The 18330-nt window shown below is 33.0% G+C and overlaps 1 protein-coding gene across 6 annotated transcripts; it reads left to right on the top strand.

The window, feature by feature from the left end:
* The first annotated feature begins 3157 nt into the window (after nt 1-3157).
* On the top strand, nt 3158-17129 carry LOC127263843 (folate transporter 1, chloroplastic-like). Of its 6 annotated transcripts, none has more exons than XM_051293100.1 (11): nt 3158-3296; nt 4809-5247; nt 5329-5405; nt 7259-7349; nt 7469-7585; nt 8222-8295; nt 9794-9898; nt 16026-16097; nt 16184-16204; nt 16612-16679; nt 16850-17129. In XM_051293100.1, exons 2-11 carry the CDS (start codon nt 5142-5144, stop codon nt 16875-16877), a joined length of 759 nt encoding a protein of 252 aa, XP_051149057.1. In that variant the 5' UTR covers nt 3158-3296; nt 4809-5141; the 3' UTR covers nt 16878-17129. The 6 variants fall into 6 exon arrangements, with proteins under 6 accessions (XP_051149057.1, XP_051149053.1, XP_051149059.1 ...); XM_051293096.1 differs by having other exon boundaries at nt 9791-9898; XM_051293098.1 differs by having other exon boundaries at nt 3176-3296; nt 4997-5247; nt 9791-9898.
* The last annotated feature ends 1201 nt before the right edge of the window (nt 17130-18330 follow it).

The raw sequence follows: 18330 nt of genomic DNA, 5'->3' as shown, positions 1-18330 counted from the left end.
GCTAATCAAGCAAAATTCATAAGAATGCATATTTTGAAGAATGTTCCAAAGATGATTGGGATAGTAACGAAACCATTGAAATGAATGTCTATGAGCTAATGAAAGCTTATAAAGAGGTTGTTGCTGAATAAAAGGTATGTGTTCTGCAAGAAATAAAAAGTTGATCAACACAATTTATCAAATGGAAACTAGAGTTGAAAAGGCTGAAGAAATGAATGAAAAAATCCTCGAGAGTTGTTAAAGTCTTCAGAAGAAAATCAAACAGCTAAAAGTAGAGAAGGAAAAGACAAGCTTGATGAAATATTATCGATCGGAAAGCCATTCGGAGATCAAAGAAATTGGTTATCAAGAATCAGTGGTTCTGAAACCAACTATTTTTGTGAAGAGAGGTCTGATTATAGATGTAAAAATCCTAGAGAAACACTTAATGAGAAGGTGATTGAAGGTCCTTGGTCCATCCAAGATATGATAAAATAGGATATGATTAAGGTACCGTTGAAATCTCATACAATTTAAAGGGGAGCCAAGATATGAGAAACGAGGATCCATTCAAAAAGAATACACATGATCCGAGTTTTATCTATTTTTCTTTCTTGTTTTTTTTTGTTATTTTTGTTCCTAAATTAATGTTATTTTCTCTAATTATCCATTTCATAATCCGATCCTTTTTGTTTCTACGGCTTTCTTCCGATTCTTTCAATTTAGCATTTTAATTTCCATGTGCAATTACAATCGTTAACTTTCGTTGCGATACTAGTCCGGATATTTTCTTGAGTAGGCAGGAAAACCCAATTTACGTCGATTTCGACAGGCCTAAATTTGATTGGACCGTCATCGACAAATTTCAGCAATAACAATTCTATTATAATTCTTTACACTATTTTATTACATTGAAATTATATTATGAACCAAATCTTTTAAAAAATATTAAAATTATTTTAATTAAGAAACCAAAATTTTGAAAAACAAAATTAAATTTATATGACTTTTTTGATTTATTTTAGCAATATAAACAATTTAATTCCCATGCTGCACACAAAGAAATAATTATATATCTTTAGTGTTTGTTTAAATTTAAAATTGTACCTTTTTTTTGTTTTGTTTTTTTACATAAATCAAAGCTCTGCAAATAGTGTTAGCTGATTTTCGTGAATTTAAAAGTATTAGATGTAAATAAAAATAATCTTAGCATATATGAAATTGAAGTTTTTTTTTTGTTGAAGTTGATATTTATAAAATATTTCAAAAAATATTATTAGAAGTAAAAAAATTATGGGTATATAAAAATATAAATAAACACAAAAATATTGAAAAAGTATTTTGAAAATTACCAACACAATAATTTTAAAATTAATTTATAGTGAATATTAAACACAATATATATGCATATAATATATTTCATAAAAAAATAATATAATATATGAAAGATCTGTGATAAGTTTGATACTTTCTTCGTCCCACATAAAAAAATACTATTTTTTATTTTTGTTTGGGTATAATTTTCTAATTTAGTAATTGTACTATCTACCTAATATAATAAATACATATATAATTTACACTATATTATATAAATGCAAATATTATAATGCTCTTGTTGTAGGACATATGTAGTATATGTTTTTAAAAATTATAAGTTAAAAATTATCTTAAAATTGAATATTCTCTACATTAGTATTTAACGTAACTATTTTTTATTTTTGTAAAAGATTAGAAAATAATATTTATAATTTTTTGTTAGTTGAAATGCGTAAAATAATTATGATATGTTTGTCATTTATATTACATATATAAATTAATTATATTTGTAATAATTGTAAACAAAAAATTGTGTTATTTTTAATAAACACAATTTGTACAAATTATATTTAATTTGGATTAAAAACGAGTCATATTCTCTAAATAGGTCATTTGATTCTCTTTCCGAGTTGATTTGTTTTCCAACTTGATTTTTGATGGCTTCTTTGATCCGAAAAGATTTGGTCTTCGGTTTGACTTTGCCGGACTTTAGAGGCTTTAGTTTCCGTGCGAGCGATTTGATCGTTGACTTTAGATTTGATATTTTTTTTAGACGATCTGATGTTTTGATTTTTGCTTTGGCTTTGCCGCTTTTGGAGATGTTTGGTCTCTGTGTGGGTGATTTGATTGTCGACTTTGAATTTTATGTCTTTTTTAGACAATCCAAGGTTTTGATATTTGAGGAGGTGGATTTTGTGTTCCATAGCACTTTTGTCGGCATTTTCCTTTGACTTTTGGATTGAAGAGGGTCTGGTAGATGCTTTGTGAAGAACGCGATGAACATCTTAAAGCTTTGGGATGAACTTTGAAAACCTTCCCTTTGACGAATTCCTCAACGACTTTGGTAGCTTTGATTATTTCATATATTTATTTAGACATATATTTTATTGAAATTTTATTTTCTTCCAAAATATATAATATTTAATTGAATTTAGACGTATATTTTTAATGTCTACCATAGTATATTTATTACTTATGTTAAAATTAAATATATTTTATCCTTTAACATATATATATATATATTTATTCTTATAGAAAAATAAATAATTTTAAATGGTGAATACGAAAATAATAAAAGAAAATTAGGTAGAGAGAAAGAGAGTATTAGTTTAATTTAATTTATCTTTGTTTAATTTTATTATAAAGTAGTTTTTATATTATTATAAATTTAAATAGATTATTTTATTTGTCGTTTTTTTTTTTTAAATTTTATTCATTTAATTATCATTTCTTTTATAAAAATATTTATTCTTAAATTTATGAAATTATTAAAATATTTTAAAAATAAACATAAAATTAATAAAAAATTTTGAATAGTATATTTTGAAATAAATGACAATTTTTTTTTTTTCAAAATTAATTGCATTGTGTTTAGGAGAGCTTTCTTTGTTAGTTATTATGTTCTCCATTTGAGCTAAATTGTTCTATAAATTATGTAGGAGAACGAAAATAAAAATAAGAATAGAAGGAGTATTATTAACACAAACAAAAAAAAAAAAAATAAAAAAAAAAAAATAAATAAAAAGGCAATGCCGCCAAATTAGCCTACCATAGCCGTTTGGAGACAGGCTTTAGGCGATCCAAACCAAACGGGCCGCGGGTTAGGAGGGGCGATCAGATCCTTTGTACTCTCTTTCTTCTCCTCGCCACCGTTTTTCTTCTTCAGCCCCGAACTGTTGCTTCTTCTTCTTTCGTCGCTCTCTCAGCTTCTTCGTCTCATTTATCTTCGTTCTGTGTCATCGATTGGGATTGGGCTTCATCTCCAACAGCCAAAACCCCTGGTAAGTTTGTTTGTTTGTTTGTTTTTTTTTTTTTTTTTGCAACTCGAAAGGACAAGAAAGCGTGGGATTGAAAATCTTGTATGCTGTTTTAATATTCAAATGATGAATTAATTGGGATAGAAGAGTATGACTGTAAAACTTTAATGGATTTAGAATTTGGGAATTGTGGGGGTCGATTTCTGCACACTTTACCTTATCTTTCTGGATCAAGTTTCTTATTATCTTTCTCTCATATTAGGTGGTGGTTGTAGGGCTTTTGCATAATGAATGTCCTGTTTATTTCCAAACTCCAGTGTTATTATTAATGTTCTGGATATATCGGGAAAAGGAGGTGAAAAAGAATTTGCTTTGTTTTCAATAGTCCATGAATTGTAACATAGCCAAAACCTTTCACTTATCTCCTTACTCTTCTTTAATGTATGCATACTAATTTGATGTGCTGTGCTGTTTCTTTGCATTCGCAGTGCAATGGCTTCCCCAATTTTTGCATTTCCCAATATAGTGGCATTTCCAGTCCCATGGGTTTAACATTTGGCTTCGGCTACTATTATAAGTTCAGTGTTTATCTTCTTTTAAGTTAGTTGAGGTTTTGGTTTTGATTAGGAATATTTTGTTTCTATATAAGCATTTCATAACAGTTGTAGATTACTAAAAGACAATCATGGCACTAGTGATTTGAATGAAAGAATTAACATTGACGATAATATAGAAAGTTCTAAGTCTGATATTGGGTCCATCAGTGAGGATGAATCAGAGGGAAATGAAGGGTATGTTTGTTTGGGGGTTTGGATTTTGATTGGGATCTGAATAGTAAAAATTTTGAATTTGAACAGTTGTTGATGTGATATAAATAAGTATTGATGTGATATTTTAAATGTAAAATTGATTTTTAGTAGAAAATAAAAAATAAATGTTCGATTTGATGTTTTTGGGGGATTTTTTTTTTTTTTTTTTTTTTTTTATGAATAGTAGAAATGGGTAGAAATCCTTCAAACAAACATACTCAAATAGGATTTTGATAATGACATGATTAAGGCTGTGTTTGTTTGGGTTTTTTTACTATTAATTCTCTCAAAACACATCAAATCAAGCACTTATTTTTTATTTTTTATAGTATACTAAATATCAAATTTACTATCAAAACATCACATAAACACCTATTTATATCACATTAGAAACTATTCAGATTCAAAATATTACTATTAAAACCCAAACCCGAAAACTGAAACAAACACACCCTAAATAATTTTAATTTGAAACTTGTGTTTTTGTATTTGGATTGTTAATTGTGTAACTGATTGAGATTGGAACTTTATGTTTGTTTAGGAACTTTAAAGTGTGTGGATGGAGTTTATAAATATGCAACTCTATGTAATGCAATTTTTGATTTTAATCTATTTGTTACTGTTTTTATTAATTCTTTTATAGTTTTTATAAATGGTCTACAAAACATATATTATTAGTTTGAATACTGCCTAATATAATAAAAAAATTAATGGGTTTATCTCTTAGGCCTGCAACCTGCCAGTGGGTTTGGTTGGTCTGTTTTAATCTTCAACCTATTCCTGTTGTGGCTTGGCCTGCCGAAATGCACTAGATGATGAGTTGTAGTGCATTATGGGCTGGTTCCCATCATTATGGTCTGAGGAGCTCTACACTCGCACAACCTTTATATTCTTTCAACTATTATCCTCTTTCAGTATTTTAAGCTTGTGTCCTGCCGTAAGTTCACTTCTTATTTGGACAAATTGAATCATTGAGATACAACACTGAAGGGGAAACGACATTGTTGAGTCATTCGCCAATTTATTTGAAACAAGCTCATCTGGAGCCATAAGCTAGCCCATGATTAATGGCTGGCAGTGGGAGAATGCCGTTGCCGGATCTGCCGCCGGCCTTGCCACCGTCTCCTTCACTCACCCCCTTGACGTTGTTCGTACCCGATTCCAAGGTTTTCTTCCTCACATATTTTTCTCAGATTGTAATCATAATATTTGAATCATGTTATGATCAGTGCTTTACTGTTGACTAGTGAATGATGGCCGAATATCAAACATTCCTACATATAAGAATACTCCTCATGGACTCTTCAATATCGCTAGGGCTGAGGTTTGTTCTGTTTTGTTTTGGGACATCCGTTGATTGATGTTATATAGGGTTCCTTTCCTTTCATATTGTTCATATGTTTCACATAGAGATGATTATCTTCCTCTCCCCCACCTTGTAACCATTATTGACATTCTAGAAGAATGAGTAAATGACTTTCCATAATCTTCATATGAAGCTTTCTTTTATAACTGTGTGCAATACATAGCCCAGCCCACAAAGAGGAAGCAATGCCTTATGCATAATCTTGTTATATGGTAACAATTGGTTAGATTAGAATACCACATGCTTTATTTGTTAGGTGCGAGTCTACAAGACATGTTGACCTATAATTTGGAAAATATTTTCTTCATTGTTAGATGTAATTTTGCGGGTTTCAATTTGTTAAATTATGTAGGGTGTGTTTGCTTGTAACATTATGGGTTTTTTGATTTTGAATAATAAAATTTTGAATTGAAATAGTTCTTTGATGTGATGTTTTGAATTTAAAATTAGATTTTAATGTAATAAAATTAAAAAAAAATAGGTATTTGATTTGATGTTTTTGAAGGAAAAAAAATTGAAATAGTAAAAGTAGGTATAAAATCCAACAAGTAAATAGAACCGTGATCTCTTTTTTAGTACAATAATGAATACACATTCAGTATAAAAATAACAATCTATTTGATTCAAATGTTTTTGGAGTTTCTTGTATTGATGTTATAAATTTGTAATACATAATAATTGCACAGTGCACATAGAAGAAAATATTTTTCAGAGAAAAGAGATGTTTGGTGGATAATGTATTTTTGCAAAAATAGTAAGGACTGAAAATTACATCCATACATTATTATTATTATTAGTATTATTATTGTTCTTCTTCTTCTTATTATTATTATTCTTATTTTATTTTTTTTGAAGCATTGGCGTCAAGGCATAAAGTGCATAAACTGTATGGAAGAATAATCCTTGTTGGTTGCTATCTAAAATTTGATCAATGTCAAATTCCAAAAACCATATAATTTCTTATTTATGATTTGTTTGGGATAATGCTTTGTTTAAAATAACAATTGGTACATGCAACTTAGGAATCTTTTCTGGTCAGCACTAAGACTTTGTCATTTGATTTTAATTAATTCACATATTAGAGGGTTATTTGAATTTTCAATTCTCCAAATAATTTCCATACGTTTTTGCTTCAGGGTCTTAGAGGGCTATATACTGGTTTTTACCCTGCTCTTCTTGGATCAACTGTTTCATGGGGTTTATAATTCTACCTGTAAGCATCTCTAGTGTCTTGTCGTGGTTTTTAGTTCTAAGCTATTTTAATGTCTGAATGTATATGCGAAGTGCCAGTTTTTGATGTGTAAACATTCTTGGTCCAACAGTCTCATTTTCTCATTACATTCGAAATCTATACCATTTCTGATATGTATCATATCCATTTTGAATTTTTAAGAGGACATTGCAAAATGCGTTTCAGTCATAACTCATACCTTACTTGCACATTTTTGTAATGTATTGTTCCACACTATCAGGATCTCTTGTTTAATTAAATTTGTACACGATAATACTCTTTGTATGAAACTCTTAATTAAATATATTGGTTGTAGGACTGGGATTGCCTTGCTAATTTAAAAATCTTCTGTAGCTCCTCAGCTTTTGGCAATTTCATTGTTATAGCCTTGATATGCTTTCCTATTCTGATGTGCTGCTTTTCTTTTAGTTTGATATTATTAAAGAAGCAGCTTTGGTGCATGGTAAATTGCTTCATAGTGGTTCCATCTGATCAAATGTTTGTGTGTTTTGAGGGATATTTCTGGTTGTCTTACGTGCATTTCTGGTAAGATTTGTAATATGAATACCTATACTTACAGCTACAGCAAAGCCAAGCAGAGGTATCTGAGGAGCAGAGAGGAGCTAGGACCCACTCTGCATCTTGCGTCAGCTGCAGAAGCAGGCGGCCTGGTTAATATTTGAAACTTAATGATACATATTTGTGGATTTTTGTTATATGTATTTATTTGGTGTGAAAAAACTGTAGTTGTTTTCAATAGCTTATCAAAGTATCTTGATGACTCCTTTAGGTCTCTCTTTGCACCAATCCTGTTTGGTCTCTCTTTGCACCAATCCTGTTTGGATGGTGAAAGCAAGATTGCAGCTTCAGACTCCTCAGCATGGTCGTCCATACTCTGGTTTTCATGGTCAGCTTAAATCTTACGTTAACATTAAGTCATGTACTTAAAATTTAATTTATAGTGTTTCATGATCATCATACTTTGTCCTACACACTGATTATTGCCTATATTATGGTATGGGTCATTCCCAATTCTGTGGAAATAATGCTGATTCACTCTTTCTCTATATATGGAAGCATGCTGTTTGCTTTTCTTATATTCAATTTAGTTAAAGCTTGCGTCACTAGGAAGAGTTTTCTTCCTCTTTCTCTCTGATTTTACTCTCCTTGGACATGCTTTCCTACATAAGTTTGCGGCATTTTTCGTAATTACTTCATTTAGTTGAAATATATGCATTGGAAAAGCATCAAGAAGACATGTTGGATTCATTGGAATAGCATCTTCCCAAATGATTTATTAGATAACTATATGGAGCCCACCTGCTACTGAAATTAGTATGTGGAAAAGCGGTGGATGTTTTTCACATGATAATATTTGAATGATGTACCTACAACTGTAACATTTGGCGCTTCAGTTGTTGATGTTTGCTTTGTGGGATAAGTAAAAGGCATACCTTCTTTTCACGTATACTCTTTGGTGCAACCTAGTTTTTCCGTTGATTATAAATTGTGTCTTGTTTGTATCATATATAACGGATTTCAGATGCTTTAAGAACCATACTAAAAGAAGAGGGATGGAGGGCACTATACAAAGGGCTTGTGCCTGGTCTTTTTTTGGTTCGACGTTTCCAACTTTTAGCTATGTTTGCATTAAATCCTTGTATTTGTTTGTCTTTCTTTTCATAATTTAATATTAGAAAATTGTAAATTTTGTCCTATAAATAGATTTTATTATCATTTTTGCACCTTAATTATAAGCCGTTTGATGTTAGAAAAATGTTTATAGAAGTCCTTATTCCTATCCTCTAGCACCGGAAATATGCACATGAGGAACACGTGTGCTGGTGTGGGTTGACTGGAGATGATGTGGACATCCCAAAGCTGTCATGGACGGACAAGGTTGCACTTCCGGCTGCTAACGTGGCAATAAAAAATAAATAAATGTTATTTTATATTTGCAATTTGATCAAATTGGACCAAATTGCAGAAAAAAAACCCTTTAATCTCCATGTCCATAGATAATCCTCAAATCAATGAATATACCCTACTCATTCCAAAGACACGATTTGACCCATTGGCTTCATCTTCTTTGTTTTCATAACCAACATCTTCTTTGTTTTCCATCCCCTCTAACACCAAATTCGACTACAAATATAGACGACGGGGTCTACTGGAATGTCACCAGCATGCCCATCAAATCCGTTGACACTTTCAGGAATCCTTATACTTTTCCCGATGGAAATTATATGTGATTAAAACAAGCATAGTTTCCTTCTGGGAGGTTTGTTCTGGTCATTGTTAGAAGTCATCGCTTTCATTCCCAATGGCTTCCCTATCTCATTTTCAGTCTTCAAAAGCAGGCCCCACCCCGCCACCCTCTAAGTGGTTGCCCCAACAACTTCTGGAGACCATCCATTAAGATGAAGTAATGCCCTCGGCATTTGTTCTATCAAAAAATTGCTAGGTAGCTCCGCTAGGTAATGGCTGGAAGACTGTGTTTTGGGGTAGGTTTTATGTTTGTCATTATCTTTGATTTGGGGATGCAATTTTGTAGTATTTTGCAATTTGACCTAACTAAGTAAGCCAAATTGCATTTCTAAAAGATTATTGGTTTGTTTGTTTTGTGAAAACAAACCAACACATTTTCCCAAAAATATTAATATATTATATACATTCATTATTTTTATATTACGTATACAATTTCCTATACCTTATATAAAAAAATCTCACTTCAAACCATCACAAAACAAACAAACCCTATATGTTATATTTTTCTTTAAATACAACTTTTCATTTGAACTTGAATTTGAACGTGTGTTAATAACTTAATACATGTCAGCTCTGGGACATTGACATCATCTGAGGTCAGCCACATTAGTGCACGTGCCCTGTATGTGTGTTTTTAAGTGCTTAAGGATAGAAGTAAGGACTTCTATACACGTATTGTTCTTAAACCAGATGGCTCTCAATTAGATGCAAAAATGATAATGGAGTCCAGTTAGGCAGTTAAGGGACAAAATTTTCAATTCTCTTTAATATTTCTTATACTTGAGTTGACTACTTGTATATCCACATATTGCTGTAAAGATACTGAGTTATAGTATATTTCCAGCAGGTTACACATGGTGCAGTTCAATTTACAGCATATGAAGAACTTCGAAAATTTGCTATGAATATTAGGATTGGAGAAAGAAAAAATAGAATAGCCAATGGGTTGTTGGTACGTGCTCATACTCTATGATCTTGTCTTTTCAAAAATGTTGTCACGCTTAGACTCTAATTTACATTCATTGAGAATATCCTTTTATTACAAACCTATGGATACTGTTAACTTGGTTTTAATTTTGGCCGAACTGGGCAATGGCTTTCCTATCAAAGAAAATGAGTGATAAAAGGCACAATGCTAACAATGTGGTAGCAATATTCTAGATGAATTATAAAAGCCTTGCATATTTTGTTTGTTGAAATAGTTACATATTTTGATCAACTGCTATGGTCTAGGGATACATTAAACATATACATTATATGCTTAATATACAATTTCCTAATCAAATTTGGGCTTGGGCCCATGCTTTATAATCAAATACTAACTGATATATACATATATATATATATATATAACTCTAACAATATATATATATATATATATTTAACACTTTGTATCTATTACATCTCTTTACTTTATCTCTCTATTTTGGTGGGTATAGTTTAGTTCTGAAGTCGGTGATCGGGGGAAAGAGAAAGCCTAGCTTAATGTATCAATAGATAGAGTGCTAAGTAGTGTACAATTCTCTACTCGATTGATTGAATGAGTTTTGACAGTGTGCTCTTTCCGGTGTTTGTCGATTATAGAATTTCGCCAAAAAAGTCCATTTCTATCTTCACTATAGCCTTGGGTCTAAATGTGTATAACCTCATATTTTAAAGAATTTTTTATTTATTAGATTTGTGAATTTACTAGTCTGAGTTACTAAACTAAAGGTGTGATTCAACTCAGTCCTTTTACATCTCTAGGTTGCATATAAAGATATGTTATGTATTGTAATACATCAAGATAAATAATACATTTCTCTTTCCGCTTTATTTCTATCTTTCCAACATGGTATCATAGCAAAAACGGAAGTCTATTCTTAACCCCACTTCTGAACTCGTATGATATTTCTTCAGCTAATCACTCATATCCATCTTAATTAACCAAAAAGTTCTCTCATCTTAGTCGGGCCCTAGTGTACCTGCTAATAGAACGATTGATGCTACTCCCATGGAAAATTTCCAAGCTGATGGTACTTAGTTTCTACATCTTCTCCTCGATTCTATAGAAATGGAAATTTCCAATGTCCTTTTATCTTATCACGTGCAAAGAAGTACGGGATTATGCTAAGTTTTTTATTCCAACAACATACCCTGCATGTACAATGTATACATTGAACTCTTCCAATCCAAACAAGAGAGCTCACTTATTTATTTATTTTTTCTTCCTCTAAAATCAATATGAGAAGTTTAGTTATCTCTTTCCTATCTCGGCAAACATTTGAGAAATGCAAAGACAACGAGACTATTGATCACAATGACATTTTTAGTAGGTTTAAAATCCAAACTTTAGCTAATTGGAGCTCAAATTCCTTGTAATGTAAATCTCCATCCTTTGGCGAGGTTTCTCTTTTGTGTGTTGTTCCATTTCCAAAGAGTTGTTGGCTCTCTTGTCGATCAATTACACTTGTCACACATCCTCCCCCTTTGAGCAAGAGGGACTCATGCACGTGGACATGGTGGACATACTAGGGGAACACGATTTCATTGCACCCATTGCAATAAGGATGCTCATGAAAAAATAAAAAATAAAAAAAAGGCTTGTTAGGATAAATATCCACAAATTTAGATAAACCCCCACCTTCGTTCATGGTGTTGATGCTTCTATTGTTTCAACTTCCCTATTTGTCCCCAAGTTTATGTCCAAGAATAAACTAATAGTAAATTGAACTATTATATATATATGTTTTTCTAAACCGGATATTGTCCGAGATTGAAAGTCCCAAAAGATGATTGGAGAAGGGCATGAGTTGAACTGCATACATTACTTTGATAACTTGCATTAATCTTGTCCTCACATTTCCTCTATCTATTCACTTTCTAAACATTGTCGCCTTGGTCACCCATACTAGCTTAATTTGAATATCTTACCTCACTTGAAGTCCATCTCCATCTTGAATTGTGAATCATGTCAACTTGGACAGCTGTTAACACTTTATCCTTTTTCTTAACCTATTTATATTTCATGAAAGTTTGCTCTAAAATATTCTCCATTTTCTATTCATTCTGTGCCAGTGATAATGCTACAAAATATTTTTTAAAATCATTTTCCAATTGCCCTAATTAATATGGAAACATAAATTATTGGGCCCATATACCTCACAATGAACTGGCGTAGTTAAATGGAAAAGTTAACATGTTGAAATTGATCACAACATGTTAATTCACACGAATGTCTTCTTAACAATCACATGAATTCCCTATGCTATCTGGTCAAACTTCTATTAATTTCCAAGAAAACAGCCATTTCCAATCTATACATATTCAGTTGTGTTTGCATTGTGCACCACTATCTGGTCAAACTTCTATTAATTTCCAAGAAAACAGCCATTTCCAATCTATACATATTCAGTTGTGTTTGCATTGTGCACCAACTTCATTCTATTATTGATAAGTTGGATCCAATGTCCCTTGAACACCTATTTTTTGGCTACTCCATTGAAAAATGCTATCAATGTTTAAGCCTATCTTTGATTTGCTTCTTTATATCTCCCTATGTGTTTTTTTAGGACACTTTATACCTCTCTCTTTTTCATCTTGCACATATATGTCATCCAAGGATAATGTGTTTGCCCTTTTTTTTATTTCTCTTTCTTCTATATTCTCCCTTGCCTCCATCTCTTGAGTCGTTTACTAGTCATTCTAACTCTATTATCACACTCCCTCCCTATATATCTCACCCTGATTGGCAGGTACACATTTGATTTCCTCGCTCCTCTGTATATGACATTAACTCCAACCCACCTTTAGTATCTCTGACATCTCTATTTTCACCAAACAACAATCTTGATCTTTCCATTGCCATTTGCAAATGTTGCAATTCCTATACTTCTCATCCTATTTCCATCTTCATGCCGTTATGGTTTTTGTTACTTTCATATTCTGAATTTATGTCATCTTTGTTCCTACCTCAGCCTTAGGAGGCTTTGGGCCACCTTGAATGGCGTTGTGCTATTGAAGAAGAGGTTACAGCCTTACAAACCGTACTTGGTACCCCGTCTCTTCTTTCTTGGGTCAGCTACTTGTTGAATGCTGTTGTGTGTTTTCTCAAATTTCATTCCGATGGTTCCTCTAACATTTTATGGTGTGCTTAGTTGCAGAGGGATATACTCAAGTTTATTCTTGGATTATACAACATATTTTCTATGGTTTCCAAGATGATCCTTGTTTATGTGGTCATTTGTTTTGCAATTCTGCATGATTGGCCACTTCATCAACTTAATATCACCATTACTTTTTCCATGATGACTTGCATGAAACAATCTATGAAGGGCAATCACTTAGATTTGTTACTCGGGTGGGGGGTGGCGGGATTAATTAGGTGTAAGCTGAATAAAGAACTGTAAGTCTTCTCCAAGAGCGTGGTTTGGGTAGTTTAGCACATTTGTGGTGAAATTTAGGTTACAAAAATTTGGCATTGATTACTTAGTTTTCTTTCGCTTTCTGATGTCTCTAGAATGTTGTTGATCATCTACGTTAATGATATTGTGATCATTGGTGATGATGTTGAAATACAATAATTAAAGTCTTTCTTTCATATGAAGTCTCAAAGTAGGGATCTTCATTGACTAAAATGCTTTTTTGCATTGAAGTTGCTTTTCTAAGAGTAGCATTTGCTTATCTTAGTCCAAGTACGTTATTGATTTCTTAAAGGAAACCGAGCTACTTGGTTGATAGCCTTATCGAGCCTAATGTTAAACTTGATTTCCTACTGTTAGAATCATATCCATATCTATATCTATATCAATATCTATATCCATGATATAGTTAGTTAGAATAGATTTTCGAATTTGCTATATATATATACTCTTCCCTTTTCTTTTTTTTTGAAATAATATACTTTATTTTCCCTCTATTTCTCTGCATGGTAAAATTAGGGTTTAGTTTCCAATTGCCGCGGTTAGTTCCAGCAGCTGCTTCTCTCAAACCCTAAATATACCAAAACTTTAGTTTTTTCTTATACTTTAATTCGAGTTATTTTTTAGACACGCGCCTTACCGGTGCGTTCCTCTCCTTAAAATGCCTCTGTTAGTGTCGTCTTCTGCCGCCGCCGCGTGTGAGACACGGCGCGCCAGCTGTCCACCGGATTTTTTTTCAAGGAGCTTTTTTTGGTGCTGTTTCTATGGGTGATCTATTTAAAATTCAAAATTTTCAATCTATTACTACCGATAAATTACGAGGTGCATCTAATTATAAGTTATGAGCTGCGTCCATACGACTTTGGTTTAAAGGACAAGCACAATCTGACCACCTTGCAAAGAGAGTTACAAATTAAAGAACTTCGATCTGAATGGGCAAAAGTTGATGTCCAATTATGTGCCTTACTGTGGAGTTCTTTGGATCCAACCATACTTCTCATTTGAGACATGCTATGAAGTTTGAAATAAGGTTGCTTTCATTTACAACAATGATATTCAGCGCTAGTATGATGCAGTCTCCAGTCTCGTTTTACTTAAAGATTACATGCTTGATTTTCCTACTTATGTAGTAAACTGGAAGCTATTCGACAGGAGTTTCGTTCCCTAATTTCTACCGGTTTTGCAAATTCAAAGGCTGCTTAGGACAAATTCTTTGCCGTATTAGCGCTTGATCACCTTAAGCCTGAACTTGATCATGTTCGAGACTAGATACTAGGAGGTGTCACTATACCCACACTGGATGATGTTCTTGTTTGACTAGTACAACTTTCCCGACTAGTATGACTCTCCTCTAGCAGCAACACCCTTGTGGCTACCCCATCTACTAATACTCTTTGATAGTTCAGCCTTGGTGGGGTAGCCACAAGGGTGTTGCTGCTAGAGGAGAATGGTACTAGTCGAACAAGAACATCATCCAGCGTGGGTACAGTGGCACCTCTTAGTATCTAGTCTCGAACATATCAAGTTCGCTTAAGGTGAACAAGCGCTAATACGGCAAAGAATTTATCCCAAGCAGTCTCTGGATTTGCAGAACTGGTAGAAATTAGGGAATGAAACTCTTGTCGAATCACTTCCAGCTTACTCACATAAGTGAGAAAAATCAAGTGTGTAATCTTTAAGTAAAACGAGACTGGAGAGTACATGATAGTAGCGCCAAATATCATTGCGGTAACTGAAAGCAACTTTATTCCAAACTTCATAGTATGTCTCAAATGACTTGATACGTGGGATGTATGGTTGAATCTAAGGAATTCCACAGTAAGACGCATAATTGGGCATCAACTTTTGCCCATTCAGATCGAAGTTCTTCTTTAATTTCTAACTCTCTCTTTGTAAGATGATCAAACTGTTTCTGTCATTTGAACCAAAATCGTATAGATGTAACACATGACTTATAATTAGATAGACCTTGTAATTTATCGGTAGTAATAGGTTGAAAATTTTGAATTTTAAATGGATCAACCATAGAAACAACAGCAAAAAAGCTTCATGAGAAAAAATCCGGTGGACAGCTGGCGTCGTGTGTGTCTCACATGTGACGGCGGCAACAGAGGAGGGCAACGCTACCTGATGCATTTTGAGGAGAGGAACGCGCCGGTGAGGTGCGTGTCTGAAAAATCCGTTGGAAAAGGTCAAAAAATTGCTAAAATCGAATCTATGTCGTCCTCCAGTGGGGGAGCGTGTGGCGGCTTACGGAGGCTCTCTCACCATGGTTGGAGTCGCCGATATGTTAGGAGATGAATTATGATATTGTTTGTTTGAAATGATAACTTAAATTGAAGTAGAAGAAAAACAAGAGTTTTGGTATAATTAGGGTTTGAGAGGAGGCGGCTGCTGAACTCGTGATTGGAAACTAAACCATAATTTTACCTAAATTGTAGTTGGCTCTGATAACATGTAGAGAAATAGGGGGAAAATAAAATAATATTATTCCAAGAAAAAAAATGGAAGAGTACATATATATATATATAGCAAATTAGAGAATTTATCATAATTAACTAAATTATAGAGATGTATAAGATATGGATATAGATATAGATGTAGATATGGATATAAATCTAACATTTTGCATTGGCTTTTGCTTACAAGAATTGGCCTCTTGGCACTTTTTTTCTGCAGGATTCATTTGATTATGCCTTTTTGGGTGCTGTTTCAAAACTAGCTGCCATTTTGTTGACTTACCCTTTTCAGGTAAGGCTGCATTTCTAACTCGATAATCTGCAGCTCACTGTACTCCGGGTTTTGCTTGCCTAATTTGATTTGGTGTCGTCTGACAGGTTATTCGATCAAGACTTCAGGTACTAAGAAAGGCTTTGTTGAGTACTTAAGATTTGTTAGTAAAGTGTTTGTGTGCAGTTAGATGAATGATTCTTTATTTTGTAAATTTTTATATATAACATATATATGTCCTCGAAAGTAGGGAGGACTGGTGGATTTTAAGTAGTAATATATGAACATGTGAATATATAATGATTTTAATAGGAAAAGAACTAATATGATTGAACACTGAATGAATTTAGTTATTTTGATTTGTTATTTCATTTTTGAGAGAGGAGTTTATTTATGTGGATATGTTTGGTGATGAAGTTTTTTGCATGTGTTTTTCTGTGTTTTTTATCCACTTTCTGGATAAAGTGAAATCATTCTGCTGTATAACTCTACCCCTTCTTGATCGCTACTTCTTCTTCTTCTTCACACACTACAGCAACGCCCTGGCATTGAGGGGATTCCAAGATACATGGATAGCTTCCATGTTGTGAAGGACACTGCACGGTAAGTCATATACTTAAATATATGCAATCTTCATCCACGATAATAAATAGTATGGAAACAAGTGAGATCCATGAACAGACAAATAGCATTCAAATCTGAGTTGTATCAATGTTTCATAACATGATTTTCCAAATTGAGTGATCTTATTTTCTTTGGCTTACTGGTTTGAGGGTCTGCGGGGGTTTCACCGAGGTATGACTGCAAATGTGCTGAAAAATGCTCCAGCTTCTTCAGTGACATTCATTGTGTACGAGAATGTGTTGAATGTGTTGAAACTGGCTAGATGGAAAGATAGCTAACCCGATTTGCCTTTGGCTTAATCTTTTATGTGGGATGGAGCTTTTCTTCCATGGAATTATTAATGAACATTGGTATTCGTTTTATATATAGAGTAACTATATTTGAAATTGCTAATGTATGAATGACACAAAAATTTGTTCGAATTCGGATTTCGGAAGCATAAATGAATGACATTTGTTGCTAGTTCATTGAGAGAAGAATTTAAATGGTGGAACAGCTTGTTGGACCTTGCACCTCAAGCATAATTGTGATCACTTAAGTAAATGAGGCAGGAAGCAGAAGATCACACACTTCATTCAAGACAGGACATGCTCTTAATGTTGCTGCGAACAGTAGTTTTGGACTCTGAAGTTTCGTCACACCTTCGCAGTAATTTAGAAATTATGGAAGACTACTTCCATGGAGATTTTGGAGTCATCCATCTCGCACGCGGATGACATATCATTGAGAATTATGGTTAAATAGGACATCAAGAATAAAAACTCCAAATTCAAGCAAGAGGAAGTTGTATGACGTTAGTTACATCTGAAACTTGAAGAGGAATTTGATCTCTACAGGACAATTATACTACAAAGGCTATGCGACATCCTTTATACTCATAATGTAGAAGACTTCCAAAAGTTCCATGATATTGGTTAGAAAAAGAAAGGCATAAAGTTGCCATTGTTGTTGAAAGGTGGAAGTAAGAGATCAAATTAGTGTAGTATTAAACATAACTTGAGTTTTGAGTGTATTAAGAAAGACTCCGTGCTTCCAACTTAAAACCAATTGATAATAGGTGGAGTGACCTTTCACCCTTGTAAACCAAAGGGAGATCCCACATTTAAACATAATGTATTGAAAAAGATAAATAGTAAGTGCACAAGTCTGTAATAAGGATGAGTAAAATCCAATTAAAAATTTCTAAATATGAGATACCCATTTCATCTCTGGTACAATGCCAAATATTGAATTCAATGTGGAAAGCTCACATGAAATTGGAACAAATAATTCACATCATCCCAAGGTACATGTAAACCATAGGTACACAATTTAGACGAACTACCAATGCGAGTTGGCCGCTTAAGAAAAGCTCGGACTTGGCTTTTTATACACTCATGAAAGGATATAGACACATGACCTTTAATAGCGCCAGGAAAAACTCAAAGAGACGTAGAAACTTATATGTATGCTATCTTTAGATGTTCAAATGAGTTTGAAAGGTTTAGTAAAACCCTGATTCTCGAGAATTGCCAAGAGCAGTTCGGAAAATTCAACTTTTTCAACATACAAACATGACATATAATTATTATTAGATGTCACATTATTACTAATAACAGCTTTAAATCCAGGTCTAGAACAAAGCCACAAT

This window comes from Andrographis paniculata, unplaced genomic scaffold (assembly GCF_009805555.1).
Source record: "Andrographis paniculata isolate CXL003 unplaced genomic scaffold, ASM980555v1 Contig69END, whole genome shotgun sequence".
In the NCBI taxonomy this organism is placed as follows: domain Eukaryota; kingdom Viridiplantae; phylum Streptophyta; class Magnoliopsida; order Lamiales; family Acanthaceae; genus Andrographis; species Andrographis paniculata.
Note: the sequence above shows the minus strand (reverse complement) of the source record. Positions and strands in the feature narration are given on the sequence as shown.

Bases quoted from the DNA above. Each gene is read 5' to 3' on its own strand.
- LOC127263843 (XM_051293096.1), top strand. From the start codon at position 5,142: ATGATTAATGGCTGGCAGTGGGAGAATGCCGTTGCCGGATCTGCCGCC. The intron at 5,406-7,258 runs GTTTGTTCTGTT...CTATACTTACAG, and splicing joins TCAATATCGCTAGGGCTGAG to CTACAGCAAAGCCAAGCAGA. The intron at 8,296-9,790 runs GTTCGACGTTTC...GTATATTTCCAG, and splicing joins TTGTGCCTGGTCTTTTTTTG to CAGGTTACACATGGTGCAGT.